This window comes from Acomys minous, assembly GCF_964271855.1.
Source record: "Acomys minous genome assembly, chromosome: 3".
NCBI classification, from domain to species: Eukaryota; Metazoa; Chordata; class Mammalia; order Rodentia; family Muridae; genus Acomys; species Acomys minous.
This window is the reverse complement of record NC_140485.1, coordinates 23,531,770-23,550,925: the sequence shown is the minus strand read 5'-3', so window position 1 is coordinate 23,550,925 and position 19,156 is coordinate 23,531,770. Positions and strand designations below refer to the sequence as shown.

General features: G+C 44.2%; 1 protein-coding gene across 2 annotated transcripts in view; it reads right to left on the bottom strand.

Annotated features, from left to right (window-relative positions):
* The window catches only part of FBN1 (fibrillin 1), a 201,976-nt gene that overhangs the window by 65,071 nt on the left and 117,749 nt on the right, over window positions 1–19,156 (bottom strand). For both annotated transcript variants that reach the window (XM_084775482.1, XM_084775483.1), the window contains exons 15-30: window positions 18,631–18,753; window positions 15,785–15,907; window positions 14,605–14,757; window positions 10,886–10,939; window positions 9,385–9,510; window positions 7,966–8,091; window positions 7,271–7,390; window positions 6,913–7,050; window positions 6,474–6,524; window positions 4,748–4,873; window positions 3,786–4,013; window positions 2,901–3,026; window positions 2,634–2,762; window positions 1,847–1,972; window positions 1,617–1,742; window positions 348–470 (exon numbers count right to left, since the gene is read on the bottom strand). In XM_084775482.1, coding sequence (XP_084631608.1) covers window positions 348–470; window positions 1,617–1,742; window positions 1,847–1,972; window positions 2,634–2,762; window positions 2,901–3,026; window positions 3,786–4,013; window positions 4,748–4,873; window positions 6,474–6,524; window positions 6,913–7,050; window positions 7,271–7,390; window positions 7,966–8,091; window positions 9,385–9,510; window positions 10,886–10,939; window positions 14,605–14,757; window positions 15,785–15,907; window positions 18,631–18,753 — 1,998 coding nt within the window. The remainder of the gene's footprint in view (window positions 1–347; window positions 471–1,616; window positions 1,743–1,846; window positions 1,973–2,633; window positions 2,763–2,900; window positions 3,027–3,785; window positions 4,014–4,747; window positions 4,874–6,473; window positions 6,525–6,912; window positions 7,051–7,270; window positions 7,391–7,965; window positions 8,092–9,384; window positions 9,511–10,885; window positions 10,940–14,604; window positions 14,758–15,784; window positions 15,908–18,630; window positions 18,754–19,156) is intronic.

Below are 19,156 nucleotides of genomic sequence, written 5' to 3'. Positions count from 1 at the left end.
TCCACAAATCCTCGGGCCATGTGGCTGCTTCAGAAAACACACTCGGAATTACACCAAATTAGGTTCAGGATGCAACTCTCCAAAAGGCTGTTTCATGAAGAAAATGCTTTCTACTCCATGGATTACAAGCTGGGTGCTATACTAAACCTTTTTCCTCTTGCCCACAGTCTCAACTCCATTTTATAAATGAAGATTTGCTGATAAGTGTGGCTTGAAGACACAGCCGAAATATGCAACTGACAAGGACCTGAATGCAAGGCTGTCACGCTCCTAAGCCCAGGCCCTGAGTCGCTCTGCTTGGGGGACTGTCACTGAGGGAGATACAAGCGGAGGGGAAAGCCGCTCACCTGTACAGGACCGCTGGTCTGGCATCAGCGCGAAGCCCGGCTGACAGCTGCATTCATAGCTGCCCTCGGAGTTGGTGCAGAAGGTTTCACAGCCACCATTCATTATGCTGCACTCGTCGATGTCTGAGAGAAGTGAGAAGAACGTAAGAATGCTGGTCCTCCCCCAGACTCCTGCTGAAACTTAATTAACCACCAGAGAAGAATTGAGGAGTGAGGCCGTTAGATTAGGAGGACTCCATTCTCATGGGTGGCATCGGTACCATTACTAAATGGGTGAATTTGGCCTCTCCCTCTCTCTCTCTCCCTCTCCCCCCCCCCCTCTCTCTCTCTTGCTCTTTACACATTTTTGGTGCAGCAAGAAGGAGCATGTTCAGTGCCAGAACTTCACCACTGTTTCCCAGCCTCCAGAGCTGTGAATCAATGAATTTCTATCATTATAAATTAGCCAGCCTCGACTCTTCCGGTACAGCACATAAACACTGGCGGAGACACCTTCTCCTGTGTTTAGAGTTGTGCCGATCTTCTTGGTCACTGACTCAGTTATAACCGTGGATTACGGCTTGATGGGCTGAGGTTCTGAACCTGAACTGAAGTCTTGAGTTGTCCTTGGCTAGATTTCAAAAGAATCTGGGCTGATTTATGGTTTTGGGTGGAAACCATCTGCGACTTGGCAGTTCCACATGGTGTACACCCCAAGCCAGACCCAAACTGGCAGCATTTATACAATGTCACTTTGACGCTGGGCATGGTAAAGCCACAGGGCCTCCCTGTGTCACTCTTCATGGTACAGAGGACCAACCACAAAGCAAAATCTTTGTCCCACAGAGGGCCACACTTAAGAAGTGCCAGGCATGGCTTTTATTTCAGAGTACGATATGAACATTCCCTGACCTTCTTGCCAGTGGTCACTCTTTGAAATCTTTAGGTGAGCTCCACCAAGTAGGGCAGAGACCTCACCTCATGCCTTCCCATGTTTTCCATGGCACTTGCTACACTTAGTTCATGCCAGGGTTAATTATCACCGCCTGATGTGCTTTGGCGCTCATATGCTACGCTCATTATTCAAAAAGCGTGCAGCTGATTACACATCTCTCACTCGTCTGCCCCTTTGAGGACGGAAGTAAGGTGTGAGAACTGTGAGCCGCTGTGAGGATTTTACTTCCAGAGAAACAAGAAAGACTAAGCAAAAGCCCCTAGCAATAAAAGCAGAACCCACAATGCACAGCTTGGGTGATTTGCAAAGAGAGCTCAAAGGAGGCTGGAACTTACCGACACAGAACAGCCTATCAGGAGTGGAGTGGTAACCCGGGTTGCAGGCACACTGGTACTTCCCTATGAGGTTCACACAACGGCCGTGGGGACAGAGGTTTGCACTCAGCTCACACTCGTTGATGTCTGTTTGGAAACAAAGGCCGTCACAGAAACAGTGTCTGAGTGTGGCAGGGATACAGGTCAAACAACTGACCTCACGCAAGCGGTCTGAGAGAGTTCCTCCTTACCGATGCATGCAGAGATGTTTGGGGACAGTTGGTGACCAGGAGGGCATTCGCAGCGATAACTTCCCTCTGTATTGTGGCAAATGCCACCTCGGCATAGGAGAGGATTTCGCTGACATTCATCAATATCTGTAAAATGGAAAGGCCCCACATTGAAGATGCTGATGCCTTGCTCTATGTCAGGCCATTTCCTTTTCCAACTCTCAGTTGCTGGGAGTCCCGGCTACCGACCAACGGCTTCTCTGTTCCCTTCTGGGAGAACTGCTGTCCACCACCCTCAGAAATGCCTGGACGGCGGAAGAGCGCAATGTTCTCCCGCCATGAGAAGCAGTCCACAGCCAGTCATGATTGTCTGGCCTCGACCTTATCTCCACACAGGACAACGCCTGGTGCCACTCACTCCTCCAGAGCTCCCTGTGGGATCTGAGTGGGCTGCACTCCAGCCAGACTCTGCACTAGCCTGCTTCACTGCTGCTCTGAGGGATTCCTCGCTCCAAACTTTTCCTTCAAAAACCATAACAAAACAAAGCACAAACAACCCAAAATCCAAACAAATGAGCCCAAGTCCACCACACTTGTGTGGAGGAATCTCATCTCAGACTCTGTTCACAGGGGAACCTGCCCTAAGGCAACTTAGTTAACAGTGTCTTCTAGAACTGTTGGGCGCAGACCCTGAGGTGGGGCTGCTACTATGCCAGTGTATGTGAATGGCTCTCAATTCGCTGTGTCAGGAATCCAGGCCTCTCGCGGTTCTTTGCTTCTTACACTGGTCACAGCGGCACACACTTACCCATGCAGTTCTTCATCATCATGAATCCGCTTTCATAGCCTTCGTCACACTTGCATTCAAAGTCCCCTGGGGTGTTCACACACTGGCCTCGGCCACAGAGGTCAGGAGATATGCGGCACTCGTCAATGTCTGCATGAGAAACAGCCGGCGGCCACAGTGAGGGCAAGGACAGCCTTACAACATGAAGCGACACAGCAAACAGGGCCTTTGGGGACTCCTCACCTCCCAAGGCGACACCCCCACTCCCCCGGAGGGCCGCTCACTGACCTGTGCAGTTCCTCTCTTCAGAATCCAGAGCAAAGCCACTGTCGCACCTGCACTTGAAGCTGCCGATGGTGTTTCTGCACTTGCCGTGGGTACAGAGGCTCGGGATCATCTTGCACTCGTTGATATCTTCAGGGAAATGGAAACGCAGGGAAGAAAAGCACGTGAGCAAGCAGGATGTCTCAGGGGTCCCCACTTTACACCCAGAGGGTTGGAAGGCCTCAGTTTTAAGGTCTTGACAGTATCCATCTTAAAAACATATGATAATCCAGGACTAGGGTGTCATAAATATCCCTAGCTGTTCTGACTTGTACATTTCAAGAGAATGCTTAGCATTCTTTTCCTATATGGAAGTAACAATCACTGGGCCACTGTCCATAGGAGTTAAACTGGTCTCAGAATTAGATTAAAGTTATAACTTCTTATTCTGACATGGACTTTAGATTATGGCATGACCAAAATAATAACAACAACAACAACAATGTTTGAAACACAGTAAACAGCAGAAGTGAAATTCATTGCATTTGGACAAAGAACACTTGCTAGTGCAGTCTCCACTCACCAAGGTAGGAAAGTTTCAAGTAGAGACAAAAGGCTAAATCACACCATTTTGCAGATTATCTGACTCCCTTTAATTCTCGGGATACTATTAAGGTTATTTTACCAGCTAATGGATAGAAGAGGTAAGAAGTTCTGAGAATTCAGGACTTGGGGTGGGGCATGGGCGGGGCAGGGGGGCATCGTTACCATTGGTAAGAGGGATAGGGAGAGCTTTCCTCAGAGCATTGAAGTGCTGAAGGAAAGACCTCGCTAACGGTATCTGTAGCAAGCTGGGCTCCCGAAAAGGCATTTCCCCAAAACCCCAACCAGCCACAGGGAGCTCTGTACCTTTGAAGAAAGGTTTCCCATTTGTAATATCTTTTGTCGCAAAGCCAGGTCCTCGGGGACAGAGCTCCTCATACTCCCGGCTGTTTCTCACTGGACATTCCTCACACTCTTCGGTTCCCCAGGCTGCCCCAACTGAGCAGCAGCAGGCATCCATTCGGTGGCGGCCAGCGATGGGCAGGGTGCATTCTTCATCATCGTACCTCAGGAAGCAGGTTTCCAGGCGGATGTCTGTCAGAGGGGCAGGAGACTGAGGACAGCTATCCCTCACTGTCCAAAGCTACCAACTTTTGTTAGAGAAAATGCAGGCTACTTTGCTATATCCATGACTACATTTTTTTTTCCCCCAGATGAAAACCAGGATTATGTGGTAGGTGTTCCTGTGAATGAAGACTTTAACTTTTTCCTCAGGCATGTTTAAATGTCCTACTTATGAAAAGCTCCCTTCCAGCTTTTGGTGTTTTCTGATAATTCTACAATGACTGAAAAGTGTCACTTTGCTGCTTGCAGGCATCTTTCTCCTTGTAAAGCCATATCCATCATCAATGCCTGCATTCCGTGATGCCTTGGCATCTCCTCTCTATGGAATGCATCCTATCACTCAAATGGTCCTGACTCAGATCTACTGTATTTTTTGGACCATAAGACAAACTTTTCCCCCAAAAAATTGGGGAGGAGGATTAGGGTGCACCTTATGGTTCAATTGCTGTTTTCACTGTTTTTTCTTGTTTTACTGCTCTAAAAACTGGGTGCGCCTTATGGTCAGGTGCATCTTATAGTCCAAAAAATATGGTACTTCATTTCTGAAGAGGTGGAATTCCAGTCTGGAGTGAGGGCTTCCTTGCTTGCGAACAAAAGCCATCCATTCTTCTAAGATGAGCCGTGTGTGTGTGTGTGTGTGTGTGTGTGTGTGTGTGTGTGTGTGTCTGTCCCCAAATGTCCAATTGCATCTTATTTATCTTTACCAAGGCAAATTCTGCCCGTGGCATCCAAAGTCATCCCACTGGGACACTCGCACTTGAATGAACCCCTGGAGTTGACACACAGGCCGTTCTTACATACTCCTGGGAACACCTCGCACTCGTTGATATCTAAAACAGAAAACAGGGAAGCATTAAGTCAGCGTATCTGTATAAGTTAACCCTGGTTTACCCCACTCATAGATACTCAGGATTATCACAAAAGAAAGGGCCTTTTCTGAGCCTGGTGAGTTTAAAACAGAAGCTTGCCTCCAAACAGTTCTTATGAACTTCTGATGGGACTAAATAGCAAACAGTGGGGCTGTTTAAGAAAGCTGGGAGTCTCTACACTGGCCTGTAGGAATAGTGTTTGAGTTGTAGAGATAGGAGCCAAGGGTTTGGGGGGACAGCTCTGGTAGGTAAGGTTCCGAGGGTTTTAATTAGCTTGAGGACACACGATGAGTGGAAACAGACAAAAATCATCAAAGAAGAAAAAGCTTAAACATGAGTGTATAAAAATCAAGTCCTGCTGTGGGATATGCGGGTTGGTCAAGGAGTACTGAGCCTAGGAGGGAGGGTCAACACATGAGCGTCCACTCATCATTTACCAGTGCTGTCCAGACCTACTGATCCTCCTCAATTTGCCTCATGAAGCAGTGTGTTCTCTGCACTTAATTTGGAAAAACAGACATCATTGAATTCATCCAAAGAAAGGCAATCTAAATGCCAAAGGGGGGAGCCTTAGTTAAGACACACACACACACACGCACACACAACACACACAGACACACACACACACAGAGACACACACATACACAGACACACACACACACACACACACACACACACACACGCACACACACACAGAGTGTCTATTTTAAAGAGGTCACTCTCCAAGCCAAGAGTGTTGAGAAAAAGTCTCAATTTTTTTTTTTAAAGGGAAAACTAAATGGGAATGAAGCTGAACCTACTTTTGGGAGGTTTGTTCCTTGGAGCTTTTCCTTGGCCATTTGTATACTAAAATGTGCTGTTAAAGCTCAGATAAGTTATGAACGGCTGGTCTAAACCAGAAAAAGCCAAACGATTCAGTCATCATTTGGAATGCAAGCCCTTGGGTGGGGGTTGTAGTATTCCTCTTTGTTTTAAAAGGAAAAAAAAAAGCCTCGATTTTATCCCACATATGGGACTAACTGTTGTTTTTTTAAATATTTCAGCTGCTGTGTCATGTCAGGCCGAGTTAGTCATGACCTATATCTACTCAGGACTCCATGAGAAAGAACCACAGCAAACTGGAAAGGGTCCACATGGGCCTTGAAAACAAAGGCAACTGAGTTCACCTCTCTGAGTCACCCAGGAATGTGACACAAATAAACAAGCAACAATAGTTTTAAAAAAAAATAGGGCCAACCAGGAATGCAAACTGCATAATCTTTGAAAATAGAAATGTCTTGGGTTTGTGCTCCAAACAGTGTATGGTCATTCTAAAGCCACACTGTCCTTTGGCCATAGTGATCTGACACTGGCAACAGTCTGTGTGTTTAACATCTGTTCTTTTATGCAGTTCTCTGTATTTTTTTTCCTCTGCAGCATATTTCTCACTGTGAAGTTGCCTTACTCCTTTATCCAGGCCAAATTAACACAAGCATTCTTCACACACACACACACACACACACACACACACACACACACACACGCACACACACATGCATGGTTTATAAATGATAAGAAATACCTTCACATTGTGTGCCTTTAATTCTTGAGTACCCTTTACCACATATGGGATCTGTGGGAAAACAGAACAAAATTAATAACAGCTATCTAGACTTCCCGGACATGGTAAATATAAGAACCTAAGGAAGGGCCTGGAACAGGAGCTGGGTTTTGCTGATGTGAGTGAGCATAGGTCTGCATGGATACTGAAGAGCAGTAATGAGATGCCTCTGCTAGGAAAGCCCAGCTTGCAGGAAGCACTGCAAGCCTAGCACATGGCCACCAGAAGATAGAAAATGGCAAATTGACCAGAATCATATAAAATTGATGTCCTAGATACTTCTCCAGTTTCCTTATTTAGATATATATTTTATCAAGGCCATCTTTAAATTTTCCATGTGGCCTTAAATCCGTGGAATGACCAATGAGGTGGCTGCAGAGGCGTGAACCACTTCTCTTACCAACTTGACATATAGTGCACGGGCTCCCCCAGGCAGCACCAAGCGAAGAGCAGCATTCAGACTTCAAGGTTGCCCCATTGATGTTGATCTCACACCGCCCGTCGATGACAGTCTGCCAGCACGTGCCCTTGATTGTTTCTGCAGAAAGACAGGGTGTTGGACATTTAACAGAATCTTATCAAAAATCCAATGTGTAGTCTAGGATTACAGCCAGAATAGCATTATGAAACAAGGAACAATAATCATTTCTAATGTGTCTTCTATATCTAAACTTCCGTTGCGGTCCAAGCAGCCATTAAGCATAGTAGCACTGAATTATTGATAAACACTGAAACATGATTCTCAGAAGGATAAATACCTATGCAGATGGTTTTTGTTGGATCCAAGGTACTTTCAGGAGAACATTCACAAATAAAAGAGCCGGGGCTATTCTTGCAGACTCCGTTAATGCAAGGACTCGATTCACATTCGTCAATGTCTGAAACAAAACCAGGTCTCCGTTACCACTGAAAGCTGGTCTTACGCATAAAATGCATACTTCGACTTTGGCCTTAATTGCTACCACATATCCTTCATTAGACAGTAAAGCTGGCCTAAACAGTTTTTTTTTTCCAAACTAGAAGGAATGTCAAAATACTAATTGAGCATATTTCTTTAGTATAGAAACTGGCACATGAGTGAGTCTTCGTATTCAGAAAAATCTGGGGAGAATTATGGATTCAAATGATACATGCACAACATTTTCTTCATCTATTAAGTGATGGCAAATAAAGTGCCAACTAGAGGCAAATGAAAATGAATGCCCTAAAACCACCATGAAAGGTGAGTAAAATGCCAAACACAAGTGAGTGGCATCCGGGGCTAGAGAGTTTGTAACAGTGCCATTTAGACTCGGCGAATCCCGAAAGAATTGGTTTAATTATCTAAAGTAGAAGACACTCCAATTTACTGCTAAGGTGGTCTAATGGCTGAGAGAGAGAGAGAGAGAGAGAGAGAGAGAGAGAGAGAGAGAGAGAGAGAGATGTACAGTGTAAGAACAAAAGCACAGTTTACCTTCACAGGTTTTTAGGTCGGGTTTGTACACAAATCCCTTGGGGCAGGTACAGACAAAACTTCCAGGTGTGTTTCGACATTGTCCGTTGTCACAAAGTAGGCTGTTCAGCACACATTCATTAATATCTGGAAAGACAGCAAACGGGAACGCTTGAAAGAGCTTGTTCCTCAAAGGGAAGGCCTTCCTCCCTTTAGGTTAGGCCTTTAAATTCTTAATGGCACAGTCGAGGCCACACAGAGGCAAGACTCTTGTTCTGGAATCAAAGGGACTAATCTTACTGGTTTAAGGAGCTAAATAAACGGAAAGCAATCTCAATGTGATGGTGTACACCTGCAGTTCCAGCATGAGAGGTGAAGGCCAGGAGGGATCACTCCAACCACAGCAGTGAATATACTTAAATCAGACAGGAAGTTATGTTCCTATTGAGCAAATGAAATGCTGAAGGTCTATCAAAATACTATAAGGAATGCAACTATTTCCCAAGAGTTCCAGACTTCAGGAGGCTTCAAATGGACCATGCAAATAAAGCAGCTGATGGCCAGGGACACATTCGAGCAGGGATTTCCTTCTCCTGAGTCAGAGCCCCAGGAGATTCTCATGCGGATGTAACAAGTTGCTGCTAGTTGATACGCTGTGTGCCAGACTCCAAGAACAAGCAGGTTTTTATGTCAGTCTGAATTATCCCTGAACAATCACTGGCTTCAAAGTTACATCAACTCCTTGGACAGGGACCTTCCCAACTATGGCTCTAAATGCCACCGAGGTAAAAGCGGGAAGCACCTGACTCCCGAGCTCTAAATGGAAATATTAAAAAATATATAAAACCTGAAAATTTTCCAGTTTATCTTATTAATTTGCACCATAGTTCATAAAAATGTATTTGTTTATATTCAAAATATATTTATTCTTCAAATAAAAAAAAAACACACCACTTTACATTTCACTTTGCACAATCCTTTCCCCAGGAGTGTGAGTATCTTGGCTTTAAAAGCTCAACATCAGGAACCACAGGCTGTGTGTCACTCCAGACAGCAGAGGTTTTCAGAAAACACTATTCTAGGCAACTAAAGAATGTTGGAGAAAAAACTAATGCCCTAGGCTGACTGGTTTTTTTCTGGAGCAAATGACTTAGTTTCTGGGTTCTTCCCTCACTAAAGGTTGTTAGCACATGGGAAATGGTGCTTGTTAAAGCTAAGGTACAATCAGTACTGAAAACAAGCTATACTTTCTCTGGTTAAACCTAATGAGGAATTGGGAGAGCTGTTTCAGTAGAAATAGGAGTGGCTCTGTAGCCATGTGAGAGAGGCTCCTGACACTTGGATTTTTTACACCTAACAAGCATCTCTTGTGAGTCTGGCACAGTATTCTTCACAAACTGTCAAAAAAAAATGTCACAGAGAGTGAGCTGAACTCCTTACCGACACAGTTTTTTCCAGTTATGTCTACTTCGTATCCCGAGTTGCATACACATTTGTAGGTTCCACGGAGGTTTTCACAGATTCCATTTGGGCAAATATCAGGATCTAATGCACATTCATTTATATCTACAGCACCAAAAAGTTCAAGGTCAATCATATTCTAAAAAAAACATTAAGTGAAAACAAAACAGTGCAATGTGTGCAATGACCTTAGGACCTCTCGAAGGGTTCACTTGGAAGAGAGTATCTCACTCATTTTTGCACACCATAGGACAGCATGAGTCAAATCTCCCTGCCCCCAGACCCTGCAGGGAAACTGGCATCTGAGCTGACCAGAAGATCACCCATCATCCCTGAATTAAGCCGAGGAAGATGTCCTGGATGGTCTGAGCACCAGGATGGAAGCAGATGATGCTCAGAGCCCGAGCCCCTGACAGCACCTCTTTCCTCTTCCCTCTGCCTCACATACTGCCAACAAGGTATCACACCGTGCCCTCGCTTTGAATTTCTGTTAAGTTCAACAATGTCTTCAAGTTAAAGCATGAATCATGTGCTTATTGGCTCCAAATCTGGTGCTCGTTCAAGGCCCCCTCCCCACTGTGTGGGGAGATCCTTCAGCAGGGTCTCCTTACAGACTGAAAGCAAGCTCAGAGCTTCCGCTCTGGCCCCGAAGTGACCACACATTCTGTGCTCTCACATACTGAGCAGAGTTCTCTAGTGTCAGAGAGGGAGAGAGAGAGCTACAGCTATGTGGATGGATGGTCTTTACAAGTCGGGGTTATCCTTGCTTCACCCCCCATGTCCTTATCACAGCTAGTCCAATCGCCACTGACTCCTTCATCACCAACTGCCTTAGTTCCCCCTTTCCGACAATATGCCCTCATCATCCTCATCCACACATATGATGGGGTGAATCAGCCAGTCTGGGTTTTCCCAGAACCCCTTAGCCAAATTGCTTAGTTTCATATGAGTGAGGACAAGAAGAGTCCCTTCTTCTTGTCACGAGCTTCACACTCAGATCAGTTGTCTCTTTTGATTTTATTCTTTTTAATGACACTCAACATTTCTTCAGTCCCTACACAAATATTTTGATTTTCTTTTAACTCAGTTAGTTGTTGTTATTTCTTGCTACAAAACTTAAGTGGCATCTTAGGATGCAACCTTCGAGAATTAAGAAATCTTTTAGACTGTGAATGGATAACTGCTCGTCTGATCCAAGATCCTCAGCTGTATTTGATAATGGAAATTCATAAAAGGTTCAGGATGCCACTTAAGATTGCGCAATGCCAGTCACTGCATCCCATCTACAGCTCTCCATCAATGCCAGTCAGAAAGCCCACACCCACAGCCACCAGGGCGCCACAGCAGTTCTGCCATGGGGGCTTCTAGGCATCCCAAGGACATCACCAGACCATGTCACGAAAGTAACTAGATACGCACAGAAGGCTCAATACTGCCTTTGCACAGGCGTAAGTCAGTAAATGCCAAAATGACTCCTTACCTGTGCCTGCTGATGTCATGCCCGGCCCGCTGCTGCAGAGCGCTTGGTATTCTGCTGTAATAGATTATCAGATAATAAATGAGTCCCTTGTTTTCAGAAGAGGTCAATTCTGCCCTCACACACAGCGTTTCCCCCCAAGGAAGGAGAGCTGAGCTAAACTGCTAACAGAGGAAGTGGGCATCTCCTGGGGGAGTCACCTTTACAGCAGGCTTTCATTTTAAAGGCTTTGCATCAGGGAGGAAACTGGCTCTGAAGGACACAAGGAAGTCATAGCAATTTCTTAGGCAAAGCACTTTTGGAAAAGGTGTTTTTTCCTATAACTCAATTTGTTCACCAGGGAACACTTTACACGTACAGTGAAACACGCCTGTTAAAATGTGGTTTCTTGGCTGTTAATAACACTTTTCCCTGCCATCCTGGGAATAGTTCTGTTTCTCAGTTCTAGTTGTTTTTTTCCAGTACGATCAGGTTCTCGCATTTCCTCAGTTCTCTGCAGACACTGGGCTCTCTGCACGAGAGCACAACAAAGCATCCAGTCTCACAGAGAAGTGTAGTTTTTGAATCATGCGGATGGATACTGTGTTCATTTTCCATGGTGAATCCACAGGAAAACTCCTGATAACTGTTAAAATCATGCATGACTACCAGGAGAGGAGGGATTTGATTCTAGCCTGAGTACATTAGCATTCGGATCTCTTCCGTACACAGAACAGTCAGGTCCTGACCAGTGGCAAACACAGTGGCCTCGCTACACTTCTGTTTAGGCCAAGTATCAGCTAATCAGAAGTAGCCATGACAACACTGCCACAGAATTGTCATGGCTTTGTTATTATTCACAAAGTTTCATGTCCATTTTAATACTTGAGAGTGAGAAGAGATAGCAACGATATGTTTTTGGTTTTTTTGTTGTTGTTGTTGTCTTTCAGTCTCTGGCTTTTAAATACACAGTGGCTCACATAGTTCTCCTTGTTCGTTGTTGGTCTTATCAATGTTTGTTTGTTTGTTTGTTTGTTTAATGAAAACATTTTACTGCTTGTTATAAAATACAGACTTTGGAGGATTCATTTCTAATGCTACTTTTCTTGTTTTTTGCTTGGCTGTTTAATGAGACAACATAAATGCAGGCAGTTCACACTCTTAATAACTGTTTCCTAAGCTGCCCCAAGGGACAGCAGTGTGACAGGCAGCATGGACACGCCCCAGAGCTGCACTCATAGGGCTCAGCTGACCACTTTTTGAGAAAGGAAAATGCTTGAAGGCTGAGGAGGCGAGGAGAGACTTGCCACCCACACAAATCAGGTCAGGAGCCAGTGACACAGCTTTGCCCATCCCGGTTGGCTTGCATGGTATGCACACAGTGACCTTGGATATTTGCATGGTTCCAATGTCTCACTCAGTTGACTGCTGAAAGGAGGGAGATCCTACACAGGGATCTTTCCTGATTCGACATTCTTCAGTCACTGATATGGTGGAAGAAAATCCACGTGTGGACCGTTTCCATGTAAATATCCTCAGACCAAAACAAAACAAAACAAAACAACAACAACAAAACTACCCATAAATATAAGCAGGAAGTTAGTGCTCATAGGCTTCTGATTTAGCTTCCACTAAGCTTTATTGCTTAAAGAAACTGGGTTTCTTTAGTGACCTTTTCCAAAACCTATATAATTTCTCTGCATAGGAGATGTTCTTGGTCCCAAGGGAAAGTGATAAAGCAAAGAACGTCTAGGCATGTGCACTATCAGCTTCCCAGCTGTACTGACACACACCTGTCTCACAAATCCACAGTCCATGAGAACAGGACTTTGAAAAATTGGTGTAACCAAGGACAGAATATACAACTACAGAGTTTTATGCAATTATTTTGTATGGATGAATATTTACATACAGTTAAAGTGTATTAAATGCATATTTAATGGATTTTGGATGACATACAAATAATCTGTGTATTATTCCCAGCCACAGCAACACTTTCTATCTTGTAAGAGGCAGCCCTCACTTCCTTTGAGGTCTTCCCTTTATTTAGCTTCTTATGATATTTAATTCAGGACACTGTAATTTCAAAGATTATTTTCATTTACACATCTTTGAAAGTCATACCCGGATTAATTTTTAATGAATTTTACTTAGGAAGGAGATGAAATAACTGACTCTTAAAAAAACATATATATTTATTTTATTACACATGAATTAAACAGGGAGAACCATGAGATGATCATGAGTTATGTAAGTGTTACATCCATAGTGATTTGGCTATTTGTATTTGTCACACTTTAAATAAACATCTTTCCCATTTTGTTGGGTCTAAATTTCTTAATGAACTACAATATCTGTCATATCTCATCTCTATTAACGTAAATCCTTTATCTTGATCTAAAAAGATCTTATCCCCTAACCAACTAAGAAATAACTGACTGTTACATAAAAACTTACTATGTGTTTTCTTTTCTTTTTGTTTTTAGTCTTAGCTTTATTTTAGGACAACAAAGGCCAACTGATAAGCTAACTTAAGATCATAATCAAATAATAAAAATCTACCATCTTCGTTTCAATAAGTTGCTTTCTTTGTTCCTAAATATATGTCAGTTTTACTCCCCTGACACTCTTTCTTCTCTCTCATCCTGGTCCTCTTCTTTATCCCAAAGAGTCCTCATTTCTGCTTTCATGTCACAAATATTTTATTACTTTCTTTATCCTCCCACCTCATCATCCCTTTCTACTATTCTCTCTCCCTCACATTCTCCCTCTCTCTCTCTCTCTCTCCTTCTCTCTCCCTCACATTCTCTCTCTCTCCCTCTCTCTCTCCTCTCTCTCTCTCTCTCCTTCTCTCTCCCTCACATTCTCTCTCTCTCTCTCCTCTCTCTCTCTCTCTCTCTCTCTCTCTCTCTCTCTCTCTCTCTCTCCCTCTCTCTCTCATATACACACAATTTGCATAAGGGAGACAGAATGAGATATTTCAATAAATTATTTTTCATTATGAATATAAGTAAGTACACCTGCACAGGACAGTCTAGTTCACCTAATTAAATTTATTCTGTAGGTCAGAACACTAGGAATTCTTTGTCCATATAATTCCATTTTATAATTATCCTTATTAATGTGTCTTTTCCAAATGCTTAAATGAGCAAAAATATACACAAATAACTAATCTCCCCCAAATCTCTCTGCCTGTGAATAGGGAAAAAGAATTTGACTAACTTCCCTGGTTGTCTTTTCAGTATACTTGCTACCTCAACTGCAGAAAAATACTTTTTCCCTAAGGTTGAATAAAGCCATTTAAGAAAAGTACACCAAAATTAACATTTGGGTTGTGAACAAAATTTACAAATGGCCTTCTGGGAAGCTGTTGGGAATATTCAGGTCATCTGAATGTTATTTTCTTCTACACTGTGTAAAATCTACCTTTATAATAGTCAGCTCCTGGAAAAAAAAAAAGCGAGCAAGCATCCTGAAGCTGTGTGTGTTCTCGGGAGCATGACCAGGACTGAGGTGGGGTAGTTCTTACAGAGGCGCATGAACTGCTTATGGCAAATCATTGTGAGGGCAGGGAGAGTCACACACGTCTAGACACTGGCTAGCCTCTGCCAAGACGCAGGGAGGGCATACAAGTTAGCCTTAGGAGTGTGACACAGACTTTTCCGCTGACTTATATGAAAGCAAAGACCATGAATGGTGGCAGAAAGCTGGCAGCAGGAGGGCCCCTCCGCGATTCCGCTCACCTGAATTCTGTGCAGGACACGGCTGGCAGGGCTCCCCAAATGCGTACTCGGTGCTGGCACAACAGCATTCGGATTTGGTAACAGCACCAAACAGAGGCTTCACACACTGGCCTCTCCTGTATCCCCCGTAGCACGTGCTCCGCATGTGTGTGTCTAACCGGGAGGAAGCACTGGTCATTACCCTGTCATTTTAAGCAGATAAAAGCCCCTGCACTGCAGCCAAAGCCACCCTTGTTTCTTCACCGTCCCTGCTCTGACTCACAGGGAATGCCTCTGTACTTAGGACTTGACAATGAGAAGACAAAACTCTCAACCCACATTAGCCTCTGAGCAGTGGGGCTCAGCGGCCAGAGCCGACCTGTCTCCTCGGGCTATCGTAGTTGAGCAAACCGTGAGGCCCTTAAGAGCTAGGGTTATTTTTCATTCATTTTTGTCTTCCTTAGGCATGCACAGAGCAGAAACTATAAACACTGCATGAAGGCTGGATCTCACACTGTGATAAGTAAGACCTTTATTAGAAATGTGGCTTACTTGAAAATAAACATGCAGTTATTGAATGTCTAAATTCGGTTCACTTTCCAAAAGGGAGAAAGTTTAGTGTGTAAAAGGTTCATTGTATAAACCTGCAGATGCCGGTCAACTAGGCTGTGTTATCTTTATCTCTAGAGAAGGAATTTCCGGCTTCACCCAATCTTTTCTAATTCAAAGGGCTTACTGAGTATCTTTTAAATGTCACCTGGATAAAAGTTATTTAACAAATCTCAAAGCCTCATAAACTATCATCGCATGTTTCTGATTTATCCATATTTCGGTGGCATCATGCATTTCTCTTGGGCATTTAATTCTCTATTAAAATGTATACCACAAAATGGTGTACATATACAAGTCAAGTCTGTAGACTGTAATTTTTTATCCACAAAGAAAGATGGGAGAAAATTGAAGATGGCTATATATTCAGGGAAGAAAAGGCAAGGATTCCCTGGCCTTTCCTTTACTTAACCTTATCTTCCTACTCCCAACATTAGTATCCAATTTATTCAAGAAGAGAATTGAATTTGTTAAATCATTGTTCAGCAAAAATCACCGTATCCTACCTGCTAGGGTAGGACACACATGTTACTGATAAGGATTGCTGACTACTGGAGCATTTATCATAAACCAGGCTGTGGCTTTTTCTTACCGACACACACGCGTCCATCTAGACCCACAGCCAGGCCAGGAAAGCACTCGCATCTGTAGGAGCCATCGGTGTTCACACAGCGCCCGTTCATGCAGATCCCAGGGGTTTCACATTCATTGATGTCTGTAGCAGGAAGAGGCATTTCTTTAACACCACTGAACAAGCTCACTATGCTAATACTGGCACATGGGTGGTGTAGACAATGATTCCCAGTAGCTGCAGCAGCATAGTAATGGGATGCCTGCTCAGTGCTCTTCCAGAGATGGAAAATGGAAAAATCAACTGCGCTTGGTACCATCTATTAAAACCATCTTCACGGAGCCTTCCCAAGATGCTTGCTATCAAAAAAAAAAAAAAAATACAAAAGCCAGACAGAACTGGTAGATGAAAGAAAATGACCACTAGAAGACAGAGGACTCTGTATCACACATCCCACTGTGGCCGTGCCAGAATCTGCTTATAAACTGCATCTTTGACTGTGGTGGGAAGCTTTCCCTTCCTGGAGCCGACACCCAAGCTGGCATCCCTGCTAGTGTCAGCCCTGTCTGAGCCCGCCGAGACAGTTAGACAAAGGCAGACATTAACTCCCAGAAGGGGCACCACAGAGACAGAAGAAGGAGGGACACAGGATGGTTCGGATGACAGCCCTGGCTCAGGACAACAACTCGAAACCGCTGAAATGTGGTAAAGTCTTTCTTAAGAACTGTTGAGTAATTTTAGTATCATCTGTGTGTTCTTAAGTACTGGAAGAGATGTCATTGGGTCCATATTAGCAATAGTGGAGAGTTCCCCCCATTAATATGACTAAGCAGAAAGGGTAGGTACCCAAATTGAGTTTTGAAAACAAGGGTGCTTAGAAACAAGTCATCCTCCAGGAGTCCTTTTTACAATACACAGCTAGAGTATGCAATGATTTCCTTTCTCCTGACCTTAAAAAGGCAAATTGAGAGGGAAGCACCTCTGTGTTTTACTTAGCTTGTGTTGTTTGGCACAAAATACATTCCAATGGTCCAAGATTTCATGTTCAGATTGTAATTAAAACAGCAGTTATGTTTAAGAACGTGAAGTCAGGCCGCTTCATTTGTTTCAGGCACCTCTCGTTCAAGCAGAGACATACAGTGAAGACTTTATTCTAGAAAGCAGCCTGAAGAAGGCTTTCCCCTGGGACAGAAAGTCCCTCAATCGGCATAGGCTCTGTTGACCAAGCTTTCGGCAGTCATGTGTTTGTGGGTTGAGCATGACAGAGGAAGAAAAAAATCTCATCTCACAGCAAAAGGAGGAACATGGCATAAAGGAAAAGAGCATATGATGTTTATCTGAGCTTTATACACTAGGAGGAAAAAGATGAGGACAATAATAAGAGCTGATCGCCTTCCTCTTCCTTCCTCTCTCAGTTGGCTAGGGTGAGCCAATGCAATTACCAGTCCTTCCACACAATCCAACCACCTATTAATGGGGATGATGCAATGCCTATGACTACCAATAGCTTCAGAGCCTACATTCATCTTTGAGGTCATAACGTCCTCTGAGACAGCATGATCTAATGCCAAGATGCTATCACCTCTGTCAACCACACCTTGGCATTTCAAATAGCCTAGCAATCATTCTCCTTCCCACGTGTCCAGCAAATGCACAGCCTGATACTTTATCTTACTGTAGAATGTCACCAACCTCTCTCCCCGACTTCAGTTCCTCCTAGCACAGAGTTCACTGTGTACACAAACCATTTTCCTACCTCAAAATTGGAAAAAAAAAAGTCTACTGTTTGTTTTCCACTGACGATGGGCTTTCGCAATATTACGAGCCACCGATGTGAAGGTCACAGGGGATGCAGGTAAACAAGCAAGGGCTGGAAGCTCTTTAAAGGTTGGGGAAAGTGCCCACCTGGCCAAGAGTTTAAGACATACAAGGATTTCTTCCATGGTACCTTAACCAGAGCTGAAAATGAGGGATACTCAGAAGAGGCGCTTTGTGACTTTGTCCTGCCTTTTTGGCATGCGATACTGCTGCCATTTCCACAGCAGAAACTGTGGACAGAGGCTCTGGGCAACTTAGTAGACTTCCCGGGCTGCTTTACATAGAAGGCTCTGAGGAGTTTGATTCTAGCTCACATCATGCACCCACATGCTAAAGTCCCCCATCCCTGACTCCATACAGCAGGAGAGAGGGACACGTTTGTCTCCAGCAACTCGTTAGGACCCCAGCAGCACAAATGGAACTTCCAAAGTTTTGCTTCCAATACCTGAAGCAATGAGATTATTGCAAAAGTTACCAGGGTACCGCCATGACTCCTGGTGTATTTCTTCTTCCTCTGTTCCTTTTCCTTAATGTAACTTGGTAAGACCCAATTCATTGCTGTTGTGTCTTAGGATAGCCAGATAAACAGCAAGGAATACAGCACCACAAATGAGTCAGCATTTTGCCCCCAAGGGAAGAGGTGATGAATGGCCTAAGGCAATGATCAAGAGGCTCCCCCCTCCCCGCCCACCCTTCTCCTTGCTCCCCCCCTCCCCATCCTTATTCCTCAACTGGAAGGAAAAGGCAGAACACGGCTTTATCAGAAAGCTCGCCAGATCTGCTGGAACCAATTGGGACTATATCACCTTACACTGCCACACTCAGCTGATTCCAGGATCCTTTGAGAAGAACCCAGATGCCTTCCCTGAAAACGAGACTAGCCTTGTTTCACTAACCATGTCTATTTGGATGCCTGGAACATAAGAAGGAGTAGCAGTCAGGTTTCCACGTGAGACCCTGGGGAACTCATCATGGGAAGGCTCTTCACGGAAGCTGGAGAGAGAAGGCGAGCAGGCAAAGGCCACAGCTCAGGGCTCCCTGGTACACACCTTTGCAGTAGCGGCCGTCTGATGCCAGCTGGAACCCAGGTTTGCAAATACACTTGAAACTTCCATCTTCATTGATGCACATCCCGTTCAGGCACATGTTTCTTATGCTGCACTCATCCATGTCTAGAACCAGAGACACGTGTTCTCTCGGTTAGAAGAGGGAGGCAGGCCTGGATAAATATAACTTTGGCTTTTCTCTATTCTTTCTTTTCTTTCTTTCTTTCTTTCTTTCTTTCTTTCTTTCTTTCTTTCTTTCTCTCTTTCTTGTTGGTATAGCCTAAGGCTGTTTTTCCTCCAGGTGATAAATACAAAGAGAAGAGAAGGCATGTGAACCAGGCATCACCCCAAGTTCAGGTTAAGTCAACAGAGGGTGGTAGGGTCCTCCTAAGGGTCACAAGTCTACAAAATGGAAGGAGTGCTACCAGCTTATTTGGTTCACTGACCTGTGTTCTCATGACACAAAAAAAATGAAACAAAAATTAAGGCTACCGGATATGAAAATGTACTTAGGCTAAATAAATCCTGG